Here is a 23,072-nt window from a genome sequence, read left to right on the forward strand (position 1 = left end):
TGACGTCACCATTCCTCTTCCATTAAGGACTTTTTGGTTTCTTCCTGTACAGCACTTAAGCAATCTTCATTTCGTTTCATTTGCTGGTAGGGTTTTCTCAATGGGTACCTTACTGCCCATGGATGTCTGGTTATTGGTACTTCAATAGGTGTCATTCTTCTAATAGGTACTGGGCAGGGCCCCACGTCGGCTCTCTGCTGGTTTATCCGCTCATCATACGTCACATATTTCGGTGTGAATGTTCCTGGTACTTCAAAATGGGCGACTGGAGTGCAGGCTACATTTGGGACCTCCTCTACACCCTCCTTGAAGGTCCTGTCCGCCAAAGACAAATCCATGTCAATGACGAAGAAGAATCCAAGACAAAAATTAGAATCTGGTACGATTCACAGCAGGGGGAGTATATTTTCTGACTGTGCCTGAGCCAGAAGCTGTAATCATGTCTTGGCACTTCCAATTGCCTTCTTTGAACTTACTTTTGCCTTCTTTTCACTTCCCATTGCTATATTTTCACTTACTCTTGGCTTCTCTGCCCTTACCATTACTTTCTTTACAATTGCTATGACCTTTTTTGTCCTTACCATTGACTTCTTTACACTTACTATTGTCGTCCTTGAACATACTATTGCCTTCATTGCCCTTACCATTGCCTTAATTGCCCTTACCATTGCCGGGCAGATTCCAGGCTGAAAAGGCTGCATCCGCCAGTTCGGCCTTTTGTGTGGCTCCCTCCTGGTCTTTTTCAGGGGGTTCTCCTCTGCTGAGTGGCCAACTAACAACCGCCCACCCCCGGATGCTACCCACTTACCTGCTGTGCTCTGGTGCACTCATCTGGCTCATGTCTAAGCTGCGTCCCCTGCAGACCTACACACAGGAGGCAGCCTTTTTATCAGGCCTTTCATATGTAAGTCTTCAGGGTGCATGGCCTAGAGACTGTAAACAGAAATTCTGAACCATGCAACCTTACATTTAATTTCTTAACAGGAAATTAAACCTAAACTGCATGCACATGCTAGCTGCTAGTTTGGGGATGTCTAGATACATTTTGCACCAATTCATACTTGCGGTGTGGGAGGGTACACATTCCACAAAATGGTTGCCCTTATTATTACCTAGATTGAACTTACTGTTTTTCACTTACCATTTCTTTCTTTGCACTGAATACTTCTTTCTTTGCACTTACTATTGCCTCTTTTGCCCTTAGAAGTGTCTTACTTGGCCTTAATATTGCCTTCTTTGTCTTTACTGCAACTTCCTTTACACTTCCTAGTGCCTCCTTTATACTTAACCTTTGCCTCCTTGGCCCTTAATATTGCCTCCTTTGCCCTTACTATTGCCTCCTTTACCCTTACTATTGCCTCCTTTGACCTTACTATTGCCTCCTTTGACCTTACTATTGTCTTTTATACACTAACATTTGTCACCATGATATTACTATTGCTTTCTTTACACTTACTATAGCCTCCTTTGCCCTTACTTTCGCCACCTTTTCCCTTAGTATTGCTTTCTATGTCCTTACTATTGTCTTTATACACTGACTATTGCCACCATGCCCTTATTATTGCTTTCTTTACACGTACTCTTGCGTTCATTGTCCTTACTATTACTTTTTTGCCCTTACTATAGCTTTCATTGCCCTTACCTTTGCCTTCATACACCTCATTTTGCACCTCTGGATGAGAACAGCCTTTTCTGACACCTAAGATTAGACCAGTGGGCGGGAGCGGTTGGGAGTGTTGCTCCTCTACTTTTTTTAACTAAGCTTTACCATTCTTATACTTTTATTTTAAAAATAAACCCCTCCGGAATGGTTTCGTTTTAAAATAAAAGTGTAGGAAGAAGTTAAAACTTGCTCTTCAGTGCACTGCCCTGAACATTCCCTTAAACAGTAGGTGCATGCGTTTGGGGGCTTGTATTGCGTGTGGGAGGGAGAGTGGCGGTGGGGTTTGTAGGGAGCGGGAACAGACAAGCAGGGAACATAAGTCCCACTACTTCGTTTTGCAGACTTCAACCACTGGATTAGACCATACCACAAGAAGGGGGTATGCAGGCATTTGATCCCGCATCCTCACTAGTACGACTCACTTGCCAAGACCCTCAAAAGAAAGCGGCTTAGCCAAAGACCAACTAACTGCCTGAGAGGTGGAGGAGGCTGCAACATCATTGGCTAGGAGCCAATTTCGGCGAAACCTCTCTGAACTTCAACTTGTGAGAAAAGCAGCAGCGGCACCCTAGGGAAAGCAAGCGCGCGATCAATGCTTGCGCGAAACTGCCTCAGGAAATACTGCATCCGATGCACCCCTCCCCCACACACACACACAGTCCCTTCCGGCTCTTTGCAGAGCCATTTCCCGTCAGCTGGTCATACCCTAATATGCAATCCTTCCCACCAGTGCAGGCCCCCTGCCAGCCATGACCTCCACCTGCTTTAAGAGGACAAATTATGCACACAGGGTCTGTATTAGAATCCGACCCGGTCTTAAAAGCCCTTTAACTGTGCATGGCCGTCAGGAACTCTCCTTGTTACAATGCCAAACACGGGAATGGTAGGTAGGTCTCTGCATCCACAACAATCAGAGCCATGATTATCTGTGCCACGGAGGTGGTACGTGATTATCTCTGCCACAGAGGCACGTGATTATCTGTGCCACAGCGGCACGTGAACGTGATTATCTGTGCCACGAAGGTGGCACGTGATTATCTGTGCCAGAGAGGCACGTGATTATCTGTGCCACAGCTGCACGTGAACGTGATTATCTGTGCAGCAGAGGCACGTGATTATCTGTGCCACGGAGCCACGCGATTTTCTGTCCCACAGAGGAACGTGATTATCTGTGCCACAGCGGCACGTGATTATCTGTGCCACAGCGGCACGTGAACGTGATTATCTGTGCAGCAGAGGCACGTGATTATCTCTGCCACAGCGGCACGTGAACGTGATTATCTGTGCAGCAGAGGTACGTGATTATCTGTGCCACAGCGGCACGTGAACGTGATTATCTGTGCCACGGAGGCAGGCAGGGATAGACTGGCCTACAGGGAACTCTGGAGATTTGCTGGTAATCCTCTCCTCCCTGAGCAGGGGTGGACTGGCCTACAGGGAACTCTGGAGATTTCCCGGTAATCTTCTCCTGCCTGGGCAGGGGGGGACTGGCCTACAGAGAACTGTGGAGATTTCCCAGTAGGCCTCTGCACCCTGGGCCTCTTTTGTGTGGTGAACTATTTTATTTTCACATGTTCTCATAGGGAAAGGGTTGGGCTTGCTGAACATGTGTAATATGGGGCCACTTTGAAACGTACTTCCAGCGCCTGTTTTCCTTCCCAGTTCAGGATGGAAGCAGGAGTCCTCTCTTCTAGGATTCGGGTCAGTGACCTGCTGGCAACACACTAATGTTTGCAGGATGTACATTAACCTTCGGACCAGTGGGGTGACTTTGGGGAAAATGTTGGGGGGGAGGAGGGACAGGACACCTAAATAAAAGGGGTCCCTGCCAAACGAGTGGGACACAATGGTGTGCCACAGAACTTGGGGGATGGGGTCAAACACCCTTGTCCCCTTCCTAAAACTTTGCCCATGCTTCTGACACTCCTATAATGTGCTGTGTTTTCTCCATAATTTCCATGGATACAACATATATTTTCTTCTAGTTGAATCGCTCTCCCACCTCAATTCACAACTCTTTCTTCTCCTCTCCCTTTCTTTAATCCTGCAGCCTCTCCCGGATTTTAAATTCTCTATTGAATGATTTTTGATACTACTCTTTTCCCTTCAAATTTGAGAATTGCTGAATCTGCCCGTACACACATAGGTGGGGGCGGGGGGGGGGGGGGTAAATGATTCAGGAATGAGATTAGGGCAGTAAGAAACGCTGGTGAACCAACTCAAATCTTGATAAAATGCAAAGGAAGTCAGACCATCCTGACCAGTGCGGGTATAAGAACGTTTTTAGAGCCTAATGGTGAGTGAGCCTCAAAGCCAGGGGCAGGGTGCTCCAGGGCCGGTGCAAAGGGGGTCGCGGAGGCGGTCTGCTCATATAGACTGTGCATCTGCATTGTGTAAAATCAGCTACTATTCCAGTGCTTAGAGGCAGAAGGAATCGATGACTAAAAACATGATAGTATTAATATCACCATTATTACTACCTAGCACAATTATTTCATAATACATGTTTTCATGGATGTATTTAGTACTTCTGTATCTAGAATAGCCATATAAAGGGGAAACGCCTAGCACAGCACTGACACAAACGGAAAAATTACACATTAAAATGTACCAGTGTATGGAAGTGCATGCACCAGACAGGAAGTATTGCATGTTTGCTGTGCTCGCTTGTCTTCTTGAGGACAAAGGTTTTCATTGGTCGCCTTTCAGTCAATGTGAAGCAAAGAACACTACTTCATTACATAAAAAAAGGAAACTTATGAAAACTAGCATTCACAATGCAAACAGCTTTGGCTTTCCTCCAACCCCCTGCATATGTTTGTAAAATTGCAATGTGTATATATTACAGTTCTCTACAAATCAGCCCAATAAAGTTATTGGCATGTCACTACTTGCTTTTCTAGTCTCTTTAGAAAGCAGAACAAAAATAACATGTTACAGATGGCCTTTCCTTTTCTTTGTAACCAGTTATCACACTAAAAGTTAACATGTAACCTGTTTGTAGCTATTCCTCCCTTACATTGTGTGTGGTGTGTGCCAGCGCTCAATGTAACCCAGAGCAAAGAATCATCCTGTAACTAAGATACGTTCTTGCAACAGTGCCTCGATGCGTCTAGGCTGCTAGTGCCCTTTACAAATAAATAAATAAGTAAATAACTAAAACTGAACCATAATAGAAAGTTAATAGAAGTCCTTGCTATTTCTATATAAAAGGAAACATGAGGCATTATCAGCACTTTAATTCAGGGCAGTGTTATTGTATTACTTAGAAATCAAGTGGCTTAAGATTGACTTGGTCAATAAAGGCCCGATTCATGGAATTTTTTGCATGGTTCAAAGTGACTTTGCACTGCAGACACAATCTTTGATTCCTGGAACTGTGCAAAGTGTATTTTTTCAGTACAAAATTCGTGCAAAGTAACTTTGTACTGCAAAAATGACTGCACTAACTTTGCACGGCAAAAATACACTTTGCACAGTTTCATGAATCAGGGTTTGTGTCGGCAGTGCAAAGTCACTTTTCAGCAGTGCAAGTCACTTTTCAGAAGTGCAAGTCACTTTTCAGCAGTGCAAAACATTCCATGAATCAGGCCGTACGTTTCTATTACACCAGAAGCTGCTCGATACCTGCAACTAACCCACTACTGACAGATCAGTGCTTGGCAGGCACAACTGGCGGATCTAAACAACCTTCGTTTGACGATCATTTTGATAATGAGCAGCTGCTTACCCTTCAATTAATCCATTACCTTTCACAGAGTGGAAGGATAGCTCAGGGGCAACGCGTTTCTCTTGGACTCAAGGCAACACAGGTTTCAATCCCAGCCCTGTGCTTAGAAAACACTTACAGCAAGTACAAGCTGCTTTTTGCAGGCAGGGGTGCCTTTTTTCCACCACCTTAATGCAGCTGTATTCACACTTTTTGTTGCTGGCCCCCCCTTGAGTAAAAATGTTGTCGGGGCCCGCCCCCCGATGCCATATCTGCTTATATTTTCTATTAAAAAGCAGTCACTGCACTCCATTTTTTCGGAACCTTGCCCCACCCCATCCCCCAGACATCCTTCGGGCCCCCCTGCGGGGGCCAGCCCCACAGTTTGAAGACCACTGCCCTAACGTGACAATTTAGATGACAGCATGTGCTACTGTGGTTCCTGTCACTGTCCTATATGACAGAAAAAGGGCCAGCCCCTCATATACTTTCTATACAAATATCTTTTTTCTCACACAGGTGGCTAGCTCCACCTCTATGAGCCAAAACGAATGATTGCAATGGCGTCCGGTTCCACGTGATATCATTCTATTTCCTACGCCGTGCGCATGCAGCGCGCGCAGTGCTCAGCCTCACGTGCATTCAGGAAATGAGGACAGCCTGCTTGGTGACTGCGCTTCTCTTACCCGCAGCTTCTCTTCAGCCTTGCTGGTCTGCTTGCAGTCCGGATGCCAGACCGTGGAACCTGCAAAGAGAGCCATCATTATAGCAGGGGACGTACAACAACGCCACTCTCCATTTTAGTCTCAGTGTGTGACTGATCACACAGACAAGTATAGAGGAACATGTACACAATATGTAAACGAGTAAAAGTGGAAACATATAAAACAAGCATTGGCAATGCCAACAGTTTGGGCTTCTGTGTAGGCATGGGAAAGGCACTTGATTGGCACAGGCGTAGTGGTATTAACTGGCCGTTCATGGTAGCAGGGGCAAAATGGTGCGAGTACCTGGGCAACTAATAGCAGTGCCTGCCAAATACCTAATACTTATACACAAGCCAAAACACTTGGCTTTGCCAATGCTTGTTTTTAACAGGACTTCAGTGCTTATAAAGCAAGTGACTGAAGGCGGACCTGGTTAAGACATTTTGGTTACACCAGAAGCGGGTTTACAGCTCCAATTAAGTCATTAACTCTCAGTACACTGATTTGAAAAAACACTGGCAGCACTTTGCGTGCAAAGTTTGATGGCAAGGCTTGTTTAAATTGAGCTTAAAGTGCCACAGAGGGGGTATTTTGGGTAGGGAGGGGTAGGAACTAGGTGATAATGGCCATAGGGATTAGCATGCCCATGGACAGCCAATGGGTGGACAAAAAAATCAAACAACACCTACTAGCTGTGTCCCATGGTCGGATTGGCCCATTTGCCACTCGGCCCGTGGCTGGGCCGAAATCATGTGTAGTCCCTGGGGGCCGGTTTTTGCCTACGCCTGGGCCGGTTAAGCAAACAAAAAGCACCCACAATGACATAATTCATCAAAGCAAGGTAACAACTGTGACCTTGCTTTGATTATTGATTTGCATGCATGATGCATGTATCATTCACATGCTGCTGCAGCAAGCAGGCAACTTTCCACCAGACCTGCAGATGAACATAACTGGTCTGCTGTTAAATCTAAGTTACCAGTTTAATGGTATCCACTACAGAATAATTGCTCATTTTACTATAGCCGATATGATAGCTCAATGGGTTGAGTGCTCGCTGCTGCGATGTGTGTGTGATCTGCAGGTTAGAGGTACGAAACCCTGCAAAGCCATCTCAGCCTTTCATCATTCTGAGGTTGATAAATGAGTACCAACACAGGTTGGGTGATATTGTGTGCATATTTGTTCTATAAAAAAAGAGCTTAAGCGTAAGTGCTATACAATAATATTATCATTTGGCCTTGGACGTCTGCTTGCAATTTTCGTAGTGTACTTAGGAACAATGCTATTTGATGCCACTCCTGTTTTGTCAAGGGGTGAAAGGTCATGTTTCATCGCTTCTCAGGATGTCACTTTTGGGTGAGGTCAAATGATATAATTTCTGGCAATGTCATCAGAGGCCAAGGGTCGTGAGGCAAGGGGTGGTCCACTTTTTTGAGGCGAGGGATGGCACACTTCTTCTTGGGTGTCCGGGCCTATTTCTTGGCCCAGGCCCACCCTGGTCCCTCCTCATATCTCATATGTCATTTCTCTCTATCTGTACTCTAATGCAATAGTTTAGGCCTATACTAACAGCCCAAACTAAAAAGGGGGAACAATGAACCAACTTGCATTAATGGGCATCATATGTAGGGGCTACCAGGGTCGGCAGTTGCTAATCCCAAGCTTTTCCTGTGATTTCCTATGTAATCCGCCTGCTATTTGCTGGTGTAAAAAGCAGATGCGTTACATAGGGAATCGTTGGTTTTTCGCCACCATGAAAATACCATGCTAGTATAAAACCAAGTCGTTTTTGAGGGCAGAGAAGGGAGGCACAAACGCAACTCCAATTCCGTCCTCACCGTTAGAAACAATGAAAATGCACCAGAGCGTAAATGAAGGTGTTAAATCAGGCGTAACACATTTATGCCGTCTTTAGCACCTTCATTCACACTCCCGCGACTTTGAAAATGAGTCCCATGAATTGTGGGAACTAATCAGGATGCATGGCTTCCGGGCAATATACGCCGATGTAGCCATGGATCTTGAAAGGCACTAGTAATTCCAGGTGCCACACGAGTGCTGCCTTGCTGCTGAACCCTGGCCAAACCTGTGCCTGCTCGCCCCTGCGCCCCTCCCCTGCATTGACTGTCCCGCGGCACAAACAACGGACTCCAGTTGAGATGGCGCCAAGTGTCACACTGGCTCTGAATAGATTTATTTTTAATTTGTCAGCCCAAAGATCACCATCTAAGGTAGTAAAAAATCTGGGAGTCCTGATGGACAACACCCTAACCTTAGAACCGCAAATAAACGCAACAGTCAAGAAATGCTTCTTCCTCCTCCACACGGCAAGAAAAATACTACCTTTCCTCTCCTCACCATCGTCGGCCTCATCATGTCAAGTATCGACTATGCAAACAGCCTCTACCTCGGTATACCGGAATACCTACTGAAGAAATTACAACGGATCCAAAACACAGCAGCCAGACTACTCCTCAAACTATCCAGAAGAGACCACATCACCCCGGCCCTAAAAACACTACACTGGCTCCCAGTAAAACAGCGTATCATCTTCAAAACAATGTGCATAACGCACAGAGCAATCAGCGGACAAGGAGCAGAATTCCTACAAAAAAAAATAACAATCTACAAGCCAACGAGACTGCTCAGATCAACCAACGAAATCCGACTGGAACAAAAACCTTACATCAAGAAGAAACTCGGAGGCACCGCTTTCTACCACTTAGCCGCGAAAACCTGGAACAACACCCCAAAAGTAATAAGGAACACCAAAGATCACCTTAAATTCAGAAAACTACTAAAAACCTACCTCTTCAACACCAGAGACTAAAACCGAAACAACAATAAGACAAACGACTCAAAAAAAGGACACTGACAAACCCATAGAACGACAGAAGTACTCCAAGCACCAGTAGGGCTGACGCTGGACACAAGGGTCCACCAGGGTCCACCCGCGAGACCCAGGGAGACGGAAGCAACAACTCCAGCCAACCCTTACCATCCCTCACCGTACGTACAGCCACAACTAGGTACCACAGGGCTGTGGAACGGACGAGATACCACCAATCACCCCACAATCGGAAGTATGGACACTAGCAGCTGCGCTAATCATGTGGGGGGGTGAGGAGCATGCAAAGTTATTAAGGGAGCGGGCGGAGGGGACAGCTAAATCCTCAAACGGCCTCGAATGCAAAAACGGGCACATACCTCCTGAGGCACAGGGCGTACAAGCATTCCGTCGTGTAAGATTACACGAGCCCAACTGGCTCAATCCAGGATAGAGATACCAACTAACCAATACCACTAACAATTTCCTTCTCTGCATACACTCTCAAACTCCAAATCAAACACAACCACAAACCTCTAGCGCAGCAAACCGCAAGAACTTCACTACACTGCAACAACAAAACAAAACACACACAGACTTGCACATCAGCACACGACGACTACCGGCCGCATACACCCCGGGCCCAGCCGACGGAACCACCGGGCTGAGGCTGTCAACAGCACATCACTGCTCTCTTGCACTTTTCCAGCCTCCACCCACTAACCCACCCCTCACTCCCTCTTTCAGAGCCGCCAGTGCACCAGGGGACCACTCCGGTGGTGATAGTGCGCGGTACAAATGACCTTTAACATTAACATTAACATTAACACACTCCTGTTTGCCAGTAGCAGCCAACCCTGTGGCCAGGTGCTACAAAGCCTCATTGCTCTTATGCTTCCTCGGCCCTCCTTATACGCGCTTGCTTGGAATTGGGTGATATTTCGAGCTTCCGCACAAGAGGCCGTATTGTCCTGGAAGTCATTTTTCCCCTCTTCTCAGCCAACCAGAATGTCCAGAAAACAGGCTCTGGCTTTTTAGATTTGTAGTCATATAAACTGATGCAAGTAATTATCTTTCTGAAAGGGAGGTTTGCTAATCAAACCATCATATCATAAATGCTACATTACAACATTACAGTGCACACATGTCCCTTTTCTGATACATCTTCCTGGAGCCCGCAGTGCTGGCCGTGCTGTGGCATGAGACAGGGTCCGAAGGCCCGAAGTGCATTCCTGACTGCTGATGAAACACAAAGTTCCTGCAGGCAGAGATGGCTTTTTAATCTTATGCACCTCTTTTTCAAAATCTAAGAATTGTCATCAGACAGGTGGCTTGTAAATCTGTATCTATAAGACATGGTTGGACGAGGCACAGTGATTAGTAAGAACACACAAATATACAGTGCAGCGCTGAGTAAGAGTTTTATTCATTAGTCATCCCTGTCATTTTGTTACACACCTTATCAGATCAATTTATAGTAAAATAAAATAAGATGAGAAGGGGCTACAATAAGCGAGGACTCCATTTGATGTTGATACCATCACTGTAAAAGAGTTTGACTTGCAACTGAAATCATCGAAAACAGCTTGTTTCCCTTATGCACTGTTACCCCCAAAATTAGCTAAAGAATTGTACGCACTTATATGGAACTCTGTGCTGCACCTCATAAACACCTCCCTAGACAGAGGAATTGTCCTGCATAGTTTGAAGAAGGCAGTTATTAGACGACTCCTGAAGAAGTCTAAGTTGGATCTTGCTTGCTTGACAAATTTTCACTCAATTTTCAGCTACCATTTATATTTAAACAGCTTGAGCCGGTAGTTGTCAAACATCTACAGAGGTTTGCAGAATCCACAAACCTATGCAATACATCTCAACTAGGTTTTAGACCAGGAAAAGTGCTGTACTGGTTATTACATCTGGTATACATGATCTTGCAGAAGAAGATGATAAAGGGGTTAACAGAGCTCTAATTCTCGTTGTCCCACGTGTCTTTGATATCGTGCATCTTTCAATCCGACGGCCATCGCAAGGAACGGAGACTCTGCTCTTGCGCAGATTAAGTCTTTCATATCAAATGGAACAGAGCAGATTGCTTGGATCCTTTCACTTCTGCATTTAGAAATATGACTAACAGCATCCCTCAGGGTTCTACCTTGTCAACTTTGCTTTTTAATTGTGTTCTGGCTGCATCGCCCCTTTTAGGGTGGGACCAAGCCTGATTTGCATATGGTCGTTCCCCTTCTGTAATGGCTTGGCAGGTGAAGAACGATGGTCTGGAGGGTTGCCCCGAGCAACGCCAGAGGTTAAGATTCATTGTAAACCTTCTAGCCATCACCTCATATTTTTTCTGGAGGACGGCAGCAGGAGAGGTGTTTGTGGTATGAGAGGACAGCAGGGGTGGCCTTTGTGGCCGGAGAGGAAAGTAGGCATTGCTTTTGTGGCATGACGGGGTAGCAGTGGTGATTTTTATAGTGGTGAGGATATCAAGCAGGGCTGTTATCTGGGACAGGGTTGAGGATCAGGGGAGTGGCTAGTATACGAAGAGGACACGAGGGCTGGGGTTTGAGCAGGTAACAGTGAGGCGTAGTTTCGGGCGATGGGAGGAAGGCAAAATCCAAATTTAAGGCAGTTGGGGAGGATGAGAGCACCAGCAGGAGGGGCAAAGTAGGGTCTGTGACTGGTGTGTCTGATGGCAGTAGACAGCAGCACTCAAGATCCAGGGGAGCAGAGAGTAAGAGATGGAAGCAAAATAGTTTAATGTATATTGCTACTCAAGGCATTCACATACCAAAACAAAACAGTGGTCCGTGTCATGCAGACACGGACCACTAATGTACGTATGCACACATCACTTAAATGCCCTCACCACCACCAGCCATTGCAAAACATGGATCACGTATGGCCACACTCGGCAGCATTGCATTTTGAAACCCAAGGCAATATACTGGGAGAGGACTGGGTTCGTCAAAAGAACAAGTTACTTACCAAATTGGGAACATTCTTTCGGTGGGATGTTCCTCTGACGTATTCCACATCTATGACATGTAATGTCCACAGCTGTGCACTTCAGAAGCTTTTAGCAGAGAGCAGAGGGCATCTTGCATCGATGGCATCGAGCCGATGTCCCTTGATGGCTTCCGTCGAGGGTCGACGTCACCAGATGTTATATATAGGATGTACGGCGCCCGTTGCCTCAATTTAGTTGATTCCCCATAGAACGTCTCCTGCCAGTATAACTGCCGACAACCTTGCGGAAACGGAAGCTGCAATCACAGAGGAAATTCTCCAGAGGGGCCGGCTGGGAGGGCGATTTGAAATACGATGTGAAATACATCGGGGGAACATCCCATCAAAAGAACGTTACCAGTTTGGTAAGTAACTTGTTCTTCGAAGGGATTGTGTCCTCCGACGTATTCCACATCTATGAAAGACTCCCAAAGCAGTACCAGACTATGGAGGAGGGAAAGAATTTAGAATGTGAATTTAGATTACCAATTCAAATGACCGAATAGAGGACTGCCTTACCAAAGGCCAAATCCTGCCCATGGATGGAATCCAGGGAATAGTGTTTAACAAAAGTATGGACAGAAGCCCATGTGTCTGCTTCACATTCCGAATAGGAACACCCCTTTGTAGAGTAGTGGAGGCAGCCATACCCCTAGTGGAGTGAGCCCGTAAGCCTACCGGAGGGTCCTTCCCCGCCACTCAGTGATAGTTAGGATAATCCATCTGGACACGGTCTGTTTGGAAACAGCCTGACCCAAGCAGTGTCCAGCAAAACCTACAAAGAGCTGATCGTCCACTCTGACCCGGGACATCCGTGAAAGATAAAAGCTCAAAGCTCTGCTAGGATCCAACCTATGGAGCCTCTCCTCTTCCGTACCAGGATGCGGAGGAGGATAAAATGCCAGAAGAATCACCTTCTGGCTCAAATGAAATTCAGACAGAACCTTTGGCAGAAAAGAATGTCACATCCGCAGGACAACCCTGTCCTTATGGAAAACAGTAAAGGGTGGCTTGGCAGAAAGTGCCTGCAATTCACTCACTCTGCGTGCAGAGGTAACCACAACTAAAAACACAGTTTTAAAAGACAACACTCTCAGCGGACAAGAGTGTAAGGGCTCAAACGGAGCTCCCATCAGAAACTTTAAAACCAAATTCAAATCCCAATCCGGCACCAGGAAAGGGGACGGTGGAAACACATTAGACAGTCCTTTCAGAAACTGTGATATCAAAGGAATCTCTGAACACTCTTCAGACGAGCGCTTAAACATGGACAGCGCCGCCAGGTAACCCTTAATGGTACCCACTTGAAGGCCTTTGTGGGCTAAAGAAAGCAAAAAAGACAACACCATAGGAATGGAACATTGGAAAGGATCCATATTCTGACTCCTGCACCAGTCGTAGAACTTCCGCCAACTGCAACGGTACAGGGATTTTGATGCGGCCCACCTGGCCGAAAGCAACACTTCCATCACGTCATCCGGGAGGTCCCAATCCTTGAGTCTCAACCTTTCATATACCAAGCATGAAGGTTGAGAGACCTGACCTCCGGATGGAGAACCTGACCTCCCTTCCGTGAGAGCAGATCGTCTCGGTAGGGCAGATGGACATGTCGAGAAGGTCTGGGTACCACGCTCTCCTGGCCCAATCGAAGCAATGAGGATCATTCGCGAACCGAACCTCCGTAACCTCCGTAACCTCTGCAACACCTGAGGAATGACAGGGACTGGAGGAAATGTGTGTGGTGAACCCTCACAACCTTCCTTTGTTAGATAACTCTTATGGTTAAAACACTACTAATTTGGAATTTAAATAAGGGTGCAAACCCGCTGGAAAAGGTGCCTCCGTGGAACAGCACACAACGAAAACAGGGGGTAAGGACAAAGGCCGTTAAGCCAGCGGTGCGGGCTGCACTCCCAAACACCACTCATTGTGTATAGATTCAATGTGGTTCAAAGCACAAAATAATTAACTTCTGTCAGTTTTCGCAAAAAATGATAGTTTAATACTTGATTTTCGTCATCAATTTAAGTAATTGTACATCTTAGAAAAAGCAGATGTGCAAGGCGAGCTCAAACAATTGGCCAATGCATTTCGGAACACTGTTCCTTCGTCAGGGCCAGCTCATTCACAAACTAATCAGATTCGAGTGCTAAAAATTGAGCAAACGAATCTGTTGGATAACCCACAATATGTCAGCAACATTAATTAATTGGTGTTGAAATCGTGTTGTTCATTGTGGTTATTGTCATTGAACATGTGCATCCATATGGCCACTTTGGGCATAATGTATCCACACCCGGCATACTTGAAAAACTCCTAAATCATGATGATGATGACTGTATGAATGAATGTATACATTGATGACTTTATTTTCTTGCTATGTTATGATCCCTGTGGATTTGCTTTATAATTACTGTATGTTCAATTAATTAATGTTGCTGACATATTGTGGGTTATCCAACTTATTCGTTTGCTCAATTTTTAGCACTCGAATCTGATTAGTTTGTGAATGAGCTGGCCCTGACGAAGGAACAGTGTTCCGCAATGCATTGGCCAATTGTTTGAGCTCGCCCTGCACATCTGCTTTTTCTAAGATGTACAATTACTTAAATTGATGACGAAAATCAAGTATTAAACTATCATTTTTTGCGAAAACTGACAGAAGTCAATTATTTTGTGCTTTGAACCACATTGAATCTATACACCACGAGTGGTGTTTCGGAGTGCAGCCCGCACCGCTGGCTTAACGTCCTTGGTCCTTACTCCCGGGAACTGGAGGAAACACATACAGCAGTGGGAAAGACCACTCCACTACGAACGCGTCCCCTAAGGCTCCTCCTGGGGGAAATTCCTGCAAGCAGAATCTCTCGCACTTCCTGTTGACACTGGTGGTGAAGAGATCCACTTCTAGGGTTCCCCAAAAGGGCGAAGATCTCCAAAAGGACTTCCTGAGCCAACTCCCACTCGTGAGAGACCGTGCTCTGCCTGCTCAGAGCGTCCGCTGCCACTTTTTCGTCTCCGGCCAGATGAACTGCCGAGATCAAAAGTTCCTGTTGGATGGCCCAGAACCAGAGCTTCATCGCCTCCCTGCACAACGCAAGTGACCCTGCCACCCCTTTTTGTTGAGGTAATGCATGGCCACTGTGTTGTCCGTCATAATCAGGACAGTCTTCCCCCGCACAGACTGCAGAAAAGCCTTCAGGGCCAGCCTGATGGCTCTCAGCTCTAACAGATTGATGTTGAGCCTGGACTCTGACGGAGACCAACGGCCGCTGGCTGTCAACTCGTTGGCATGAGCGGCCCATCCTGTGAGGGGGGCATCCGTCACGATCGTCACCTCCGGCCATGGTTGCCAAAACGGTGCCCCCTTCCTCAGATTTCCTTCGTCGGCCCACCATAGAAGATCCTGGCCGACCGAGAGCGGAATCTGAACGGGATTCAACATCTTGTCTGAGAACTGCGACCACTGCATCTTGAGAGCCCACTGCAGAGATCTCATCTGCAGGCGAGCCTCTTGCACCAGGAAAATGCGGAATGCCATGAGGCCGAGCAACCTCAAGAACTCGAACGCCGGGAGGCTCTGGGCACGTTGAAACTTGTCCACCATCTGCAGAATGTGATGAGCCCTCACCTGGGGAGGCGAACACTGCCCCAGGGACGTGTTGAGCACTGAGGGATGGTAGGGTACGCCTGCTGCCTCGAGGTGGCCATATCCCCCTGAACCACCAAACTCTCCAGAGTGGGGTGAGTAGAAAAATAGCTGGGGTCTCTAACAGATGGGCTGCACTTTTTCAACAAATTCCTATTGACCGCCGGAAGCGATTCTGGGGCCTGCCAAGCCGAGGACACCCTTTTTTGCAACGTAAGATGAAAGGGCAATACCGGGTCAGAGGGGGGACCTTGGTCCAAGATGTCAGTAAGATCATGCTGAATAAAATCCTCAGGAGGACTGGACCACCCCAGGTATTCGGAGACCCTAGACATGAGCCGCCTGTCGGAAGAGTCTGCATGAGCCCCCGGCTCAGGACTACCAAACTCAACTTCCGGAGAAGTGTCCAGGCCACTGGCATCATGGAGGGTCTGCCTCAACTCCTCCAAGGGACTGTCATCCAACAATCCCAGAGCCTCATCCTGAGAAGCAGGGTCTTCAATCTCTGACCTTTCCTCCTCTACAAAAATCAGCCAAAGGTCTGAAAAACCCAGCCAGAGTAACAGCAGATAGCCTGGGGCCCAATACCGGCCTCCTAGACTTAGAGGAAGCCTTCCTAAGCATAACCACCTCCTCAGGAAACTCCTCAGACACATAATGCCTAAAAAGCATCGACGACGCAGAGGGTCTCAACGCCGAGGACATCGAGAATATCGATGTCGAAGCAGTAGAGGGCTTTGACACCGGAATCCGCGCCGTGGGTGTCAACCGTGAGACTTTCGGTGTCGATGCCGCCACCGGTGTGGGCTGATAGTCTGAATCCGACTGTCCCGGCGCCGAACGAGTTGACGCCGGCGTCAAAACCTCCACAGACCGCAACGGTCTCGCTGGGGACGAAGACCGAGACCTGGACACACGTCTCTTGCGACTGCTCTTGTCCACACGGGGCCTGGAGGGCTCCAAGTGCGAGTCGCGGCGCAAACCTGAGCCTGAAGGCGTACGAGCCGCGGTTCGAGAGCATTCTCTGCCGGCTTTGTGAGCAGGCGCAACAGGAACCGTTCTTTGTGACTGGAAAATCGCCATCATTTGCTCTTTAAAAGCCACCCACTCCTCTGGAGTCGAAGACTTCGTGGGACAGGCTACCTTATGCACGGCGCCATCCTCCTCCGAGGACGGGGATCGGTGCCGGCGCTTCCTAGAGTGTCGCAAAGACGAGGAATGGCGGGAACCACTCCGGGACCGAGAACCTCGAGCCTCCTCCCAACGCGGAGAGTCGCCCCTCGAGTTGTCGGTGGAAACCCTAGACTTCGATCCAGACTTACAGGACTTTGAGGTCCCCCCAACCTCCCTTGAGCTTCCCCTTCCTTTCACGCAAGGCCTTGGCGGTTAGAGACTGGCATTTCGAGCAGTCGTCAGTGTCGTGCGACTCACCCAGACACCATAAAGAAATACGGTGCGGGTCAGTCAACGACAACTTGGACTTGCAGTCCCGGCAAGTCTTTAACCCAGACCTTGGAGTCGGAGGGGTCGAAGAAATAGACATCATAAAGGTCGATGATACACACGAGGCGCGCTGAGTTTCACGAAGCTATACACGTTTGCTGTCGGAAAAAACGGAACTGAGGCAACGGGCGCCAAGTGTCCTATATATAACATCTGGTGACGTCGACCCTCAACGGAGGCCCTCGAGGGACATCGGCTCGATGCCATTGACGCAAGACGCCCTCTGCTGAAAAGTTTCTGAAGTGCACAGCTGTGGACATTACATGTCATAGATGTGGAATATGGCAGAGGACACAATCCCTTCGAATGGGTTAATATTGGGGTACTCGAAACTGACCATGCGATTTTGTAAGTGGCAGTACACTGTGATTTTGAAAGGTAGAACTTTCAGGGATTGTGTAATAGTGAATAATGGATATACTGGAAATGTGTAATTGAAAACTGGGAGAATACTGGAAACTTGCAAACTGCATACGCCTCGATGGTCAAAATAGTTGTTTGCTGGGACTGGTGAGACAGGACAGATAATGTGAGTGTGGCAAACAGGGTAAATGGACACACATCATATCTCATCACACTCTATAACAGCCTTCCACCTACCCATGCCTCACTCTCCCCCGCCCACATACATCCCCTTCTCTCATACTGTATCAACCAGCTGCACAGCGTTCTAGCCCACCCTCTAATCAAGTCTCACCCCATCTCTTCCAGTCCTCCCCACCATGCCTCACCTAAGCCTCGCCCTGTCTCTCTAACTCATCACCCTATCCCTCATATCCATCCTTAGCCTGGTTCTTAACCAAAACCTGTTCTCTACCATCACTCCATTTCTATTACAATCGCCCTGTTTCTCACCCACCAACCCTCATCCCTGGATGTCGTGCGTGTGGTGGGTACATTCTCGGTGGGTCAGTGGCGTGCATTGCAGCTGCGCCAAGACGCTGTTGCAATGATGGGCGCAGTGTGTCCCTGTGCCTTTGCTTCAGTTGAACTTCAGTTCTTTGATCTGAGAAGTGCTGGCCTTCTCACCTGGGTGCAGTAATTCCTCTTCTGTGTCCTCCCATCTTGCTACAGTGGAATGTGTGTTCTCTGGTCAAGCAAGTGTGAGACTCCTCAGCCGGGTGCAGTTTAGTACTCGGTCCATGATATCCGCATGTGGGACAGTTGCATTCAGCTTCATGGTCAGGAAAGTAAGTGGCTTGGAATGTACACACAGTTTCATTTCTGTTCTGTGGTTGAGGGAAGCATCTGGTTAAAGGTGAATTCTGTTCTGTGGCTGGGACAGTGAGGGACTTCTCACCTGGGTACAGATGAATGCCTGTGATCTCTACCTCTGGCTATGGTTGAGTGTTCTCCACATCAGGCTACAGAGGAATCACTTTCCTGACCTCTTCCTGGCTGGTTACATTGGAATGTCTGCTCTGTGCTCTGGAAAGTAGAGGCTTCCACACCTGGGTAGTGTTTGAATACATACACACACACACACAGCACACATGCACACATTGCGGCTACTCCATGGGGTGCAGGAACACATTATGAGTGATCTCTTGTTAAGTGGGCAAGGCCACCACCCCGCTAGATCCTGCAGGGCTCTTTCTTCTTTTCTTCCAGGAGACCAGCCTCTATCACATGAGCTGCACCCATCACAGTTAAATTCACTTTCAGCTTTGCTGTCTCTTGCTCACTGCAGGATCATCTGCAGATGTGGGGGACCAGCGGACACCTGATCTCAGTTCATTTGAGCTCACCAGAATCATCCACTCGTGGTCCCATTGCTGGGGTGAGTATATTCTCAGATGTGCCTATGTGTTTGGAATTGTGAAGTGTGAATGGGCCTATGGCCAACTAACCGAGATCCAATTCCATTGTGATGTTCAAGAGATACCACCAAACAAGGACCTCAGGTGGAGTGGTGAAGGTCTGGATGGGCCTATGGCTAACCACTGCAGATCCTATTCGATTGGGATGTTCAAGAGATGCCACTAGCCAGGAACTTGGGTGGAATTGTGAAGGTCTGGACTGGCCTATGGCTAACCACCTCAGATCCAATTCTATTGTGATGGTCAAGAGATGCCACCAAGCAAGGACCGCTGGGCCTAATGATTCTGCACACCGCAGGCATGGTCCACGCAACTTGCTGTAAGTGCGATTGGAGAACTTGCCCATGTGGCTAAAGCTTCAGGTACAGACAGAAATGCAGCATATGTTGAGGGAGCCAGATCTCAAGCAGCTGTGTGCCAAGAACCAAGGGCGCAGAAGAGCATGCTAAAGAGTGCGAAAAACAGCATTACTTGTGACATACCTCTGAGCACTTCAGGTGGAAGGGACTCATGACCCATAGTCATCAACAAAGGAAGACCGCCATCTAGTTAATGCTTATCATCACACGCAGGCTGTCTACACCCTTCTACAGGGTTTTTCACAGGATTTTCAAATTCCATATGTGGGTCAAGCAACAGAGAGAAGCTCATGAGTGTGTCCCACCCCTTCAGTGCCCACCCGTACCCCATTTTTCCATCTGACCCTTGAATCTGGTACTCATGAAAGAACAGGATCAGATTAGGTTTTTACAGCATCTTTCCTTCCGGGCCAGGTAAGTCAGTAATTGATCGGCTTAATGGGGACAGTCTTCTATTTCTCATTGCAGGATACCCTAGAAATGCTTAGGCTGGCAGGAAAGTGGGCAGAGGCTTCGTGGCCACAGCAGATATAGAATCAGCATTCAGACAGCTACCCGTCCAGCCCGGCAGCTTTGACCTCCTGTGTTTTAGGCTTGACAGGGATTGGTTCAACGGTAAATGAAGCCCCATGGAGTGATCAGTGTTCTGCTCATACCTCAAGGTATTCGGCAAAATGGCTGATTGGGCCCTACAGGAACTGGCGTCACTCAATGCACTGACCAGAAAACTTTTTGTTTTGTAGGCAAGTTGGGCACAGAGGGGTGCACAGACACACAGAGGGCTTTCAAGGACCTCAGAACAGAGTTAGATATGGTATGATATATATGATATGATATTTATAACACGTCTGTACACAAGTGTTTCTAGGGGCCACAAGACAAGGGAGGGGAGACCGGACAAACGGTCCTATAGGCCTTGTGACATTGGGATTGTGCAAGTGTGACAGTGAGAAGTGCAGGAGGAAGGGAGAGGGGGAAGTGCAGGGGAAAGGGAGAGGGGGAAGTGCAGGGGAAAGGTAGGGAGAAGTGCGATCAGGGCAGCATGACTGAGTAAGTGCATCCAGGGCAGCGTGGATATGGGTAAGTGCAAGGAGGCAGGGGGGGTGTAGGGGTTAGAGTTACAGCCCCTAAATTCATGGTAGGCCAGAAGGCAGTGCAAGGAGGACTGGTCATGATACAATATGATAAGTCATATATAACGCTCCTGTACACAAGAAGAAGGGGAGAGGACAAGACACACGATCTTACTAGGCCTTGTGTCATTCAGATGGAGCAAGTGCGACAGCGCAAGGCTCAGTCGGAAGGGAAGAGGGAAAGTGCAAGGGAGAGCGATGGAGGAAGTGCAGTCAGGGCAACACTGCTCTGAGCAAGTGCAGCTGGGTCAGCATGGCTCTGGGTAAGTGCAAGGAGGCAGGGGACAGTAGGGTTACAGTTACAGCCTCTAAGTGCACAGTGGACCCGGAGGCAGTGTAGGGGAGATTGATTGTGGAGAAGCCTGGTACCCATTGAGATTCTGAGCATAGCCAAGTGACCAGTCGGCACAGCAGACAGGTAAGTCAGCAGGGGAGAGAGAGGGAGAAAGCAGAGGAGAAAAGGAAGGTCTTGAGCTCCTTCCGGAACTTCTGGTGGTCCGGCTCAAGGAGGACCCTGGTGCCCAGTGAGACTCTGAGGGTACCAGTCAACCAGTCGGTGCCGCAGACAGGCAAGTTTTAGCAAGGAAGCGAGAGAGAGAAGGCAGAGGAGAAATGGAAGGTCTTGAGCCGCTTCCGGAACTTCAGGTGGGCCGGCTCAAGTTTGAGAGGGGTAGGGAGGCTGTTCCAGAGGAAGGCACCTGCAGGAGAGAGAGATCTACCCCTGACTCTCTGCTTGGAGAAGCGTCTGACCCTCATAGAGTGAGAGGTAGCTGAGTGAGGGGGCACTAGAAGGAAAGGTATTTAGGCAGAGAGAGTTGGATATAGTGAGGACCCCGGCCACAGAAAGCGTTGTGGACGATGCAGAGGGTCTTGCACTTGATCCTTGCTGCCACCAGTAGCCAGTAGAGAGATTTCAGGGCTGGAGAGATGCGGTCCCAGGTCCTGTGGCCAAGGATAAGTCTTTCAGTCCCTTGCAGAGGGTATAACAATGGGCCAAGCGACAACATTGATATGCCTGGGTGCTGAAATAAACTTCAAAGCAGGACTAAAGTGACATCTTCATGACAACGTGGTTGTGTTTCGGCGATAAATCACTTTTTGTAGGCAAGGAAAGAGTAACGCTGAAGGGGTTCCCCAGACGTCTGCCCTTAAAAATAGTATTGCTACTGCATGGACAGTGGATACCAACACGTAAGGATGCGGGCAGGCAAAACGGCAGACCTTACAATGTGGTGTTTCTGGAGGAGCTCAAAGGGGTCTTACTATGGAAGGAACCAAGTGTGGACTGAGAACAAATTGAACTGTTCAGATGCTTCAGGAAACGAGGGCTTGGGGCAGCCCTACAGAAGGTCTGGTGGGCACCCCTTGGGCTGCATTACGGAAGTTAAGAGGTCTGACATCTATTGTAACATTTTAAGAGTTGTTCCCCATTCTGTCTGCATTTCAGGTGTGGGGACAGTAGCTAAAACACAGAAAGGTGACCCCCTGGACTGGCAACCAGGCGCATAGGCGTGTAATACACCAAGGTACAGTGTCATGCCCCAGCACTCTGGCCTTACTTTGCATGTTGACATTGACACTGCTCAGGGCCAACATGGAAGTGGCAGCTGGACACATTCTGAGGGTAAAGGGCTGTGTGGCTGATGGTCGCCTCATTTTCAGTGGGCAAGATCCAGGAAGCTGGTGAAGAAGTATATGCCACTGCTTCCAGACCATCCCTGGGGCAGAACTAGAAAGATGTGAGCTGACCAACCACGCACTGACACATGAGGTGGTTGAGGCACTATGAAAGCTACTGGCACACATTTGCAGAGGTGTTGCTAGGGTGGGTCTGAGGGCGCTATAGCCTCGGGTCTTTTGGTTGTAGTGCTTACTTTGTGCCAGTGTTTGCCAGTGACCAACACTGTCACTCTTTTTTTGGCACCAGCACTCTTTTGAGTCTGAGTGCAGACTGCAGCTGAGCTGCAGAGACCTTCCTTGGTCACGCTCAGGCCCGGGCGCGCCTCGTTGTTGACATTTGTTTGGGGGAGAGATCTGACTGCTCCCAGCGCTCAACTGCAGAGCAGACAGTGAGAATCAGATATTTTTCTTTAAAAAGAAATGCCAACTACAAGGCGGCCTGGCAGCCGCACCGCACACCAAGGCCTCTGGCTGCAGAGTGGTTGAGATCACCACCGGTGGTATAGGATCTGATGGAGAAGGTAAGTGGGGGGGGGGTATTGCAAGAGGACACAATAGTGTCATAACGAGCAGCAGATATGAAGTTGGGGAAGTCCACGGCGCACCAGGATGGAATGGGAGCGTGCAGCTACTTGGTGTGCACGAGAGATGAAGGGGTGCTGGTGATAGGTTGGGGGTTTGGGGGAACAACCTCAGGAGGGCAACGTGGTCGGAAATGACCCCCAGATACAGCTGGCGCCAGACACTGCCCACAGGGTTGGGGACAATTGAAGAGCCAAAGTGGACAAGGCAGGGGAATTAAAAATGGCAGCACCAAGCGAGAGACAAGGGGCCAGTTCCTAAAAAAACCGATGGAATGATTGGGTCAAACAGGAGAGTGAGCTCATAGCTTCGTGTCACGGGGACACCGCTTTGACAGTGCATATAATAAACTGATGCATTTTGGGAATTGTAGTCCTCCTATGTCAAGACGGGCACCCGTATAGAATTAGAATTGTCTATAAGAAGTC

At 48.2% G+C, this 23,072-nt stretch overlaps 1 protein-coding gene across 21 annotated transcripts in view; it reads right to left on the reverse strand.

Annotated features, from left to right (window-relative positions):
• The window catches only part of ABLIM1 (actin binding LIM protein 1), a 1,283,500-nt gene that overhangs the window by 158,913 nt on the left and 1,101,515 nt on the right, over positions 1–23,072 (reverse strand). For all 21 annotated transcript variants that reach the window (XM_069611893.1, XM_069611883.1, XM_069611888.1 and 18 more), the window contains one exon: positions 6,059–6,117. In XM_069611893.1, the coding sequence (XP_069467994.1) occupies positions 6,059–6,117 (59 nt within the window). The remainder of the gene's footprint in view (positions 1–6,058; positions 6,118–23,072) is intronic.

This window comes from Ambystoma mexicanum, chromosome 8 (genome assembly GCF_040938575.1).
Source record: "Ambystoma mexicanum isolate Mex_15411 chromosome 8, UKY_AmexF1_1, whole genome shotgun sequence".
Taxonomy (NCBI): domain Eukaryota; kingdom Metazoa; phylum Chordata; class Amphibia; order Caudata; family Ambystomatidae; genus Ambystoma; species Ambystoma mexicanum.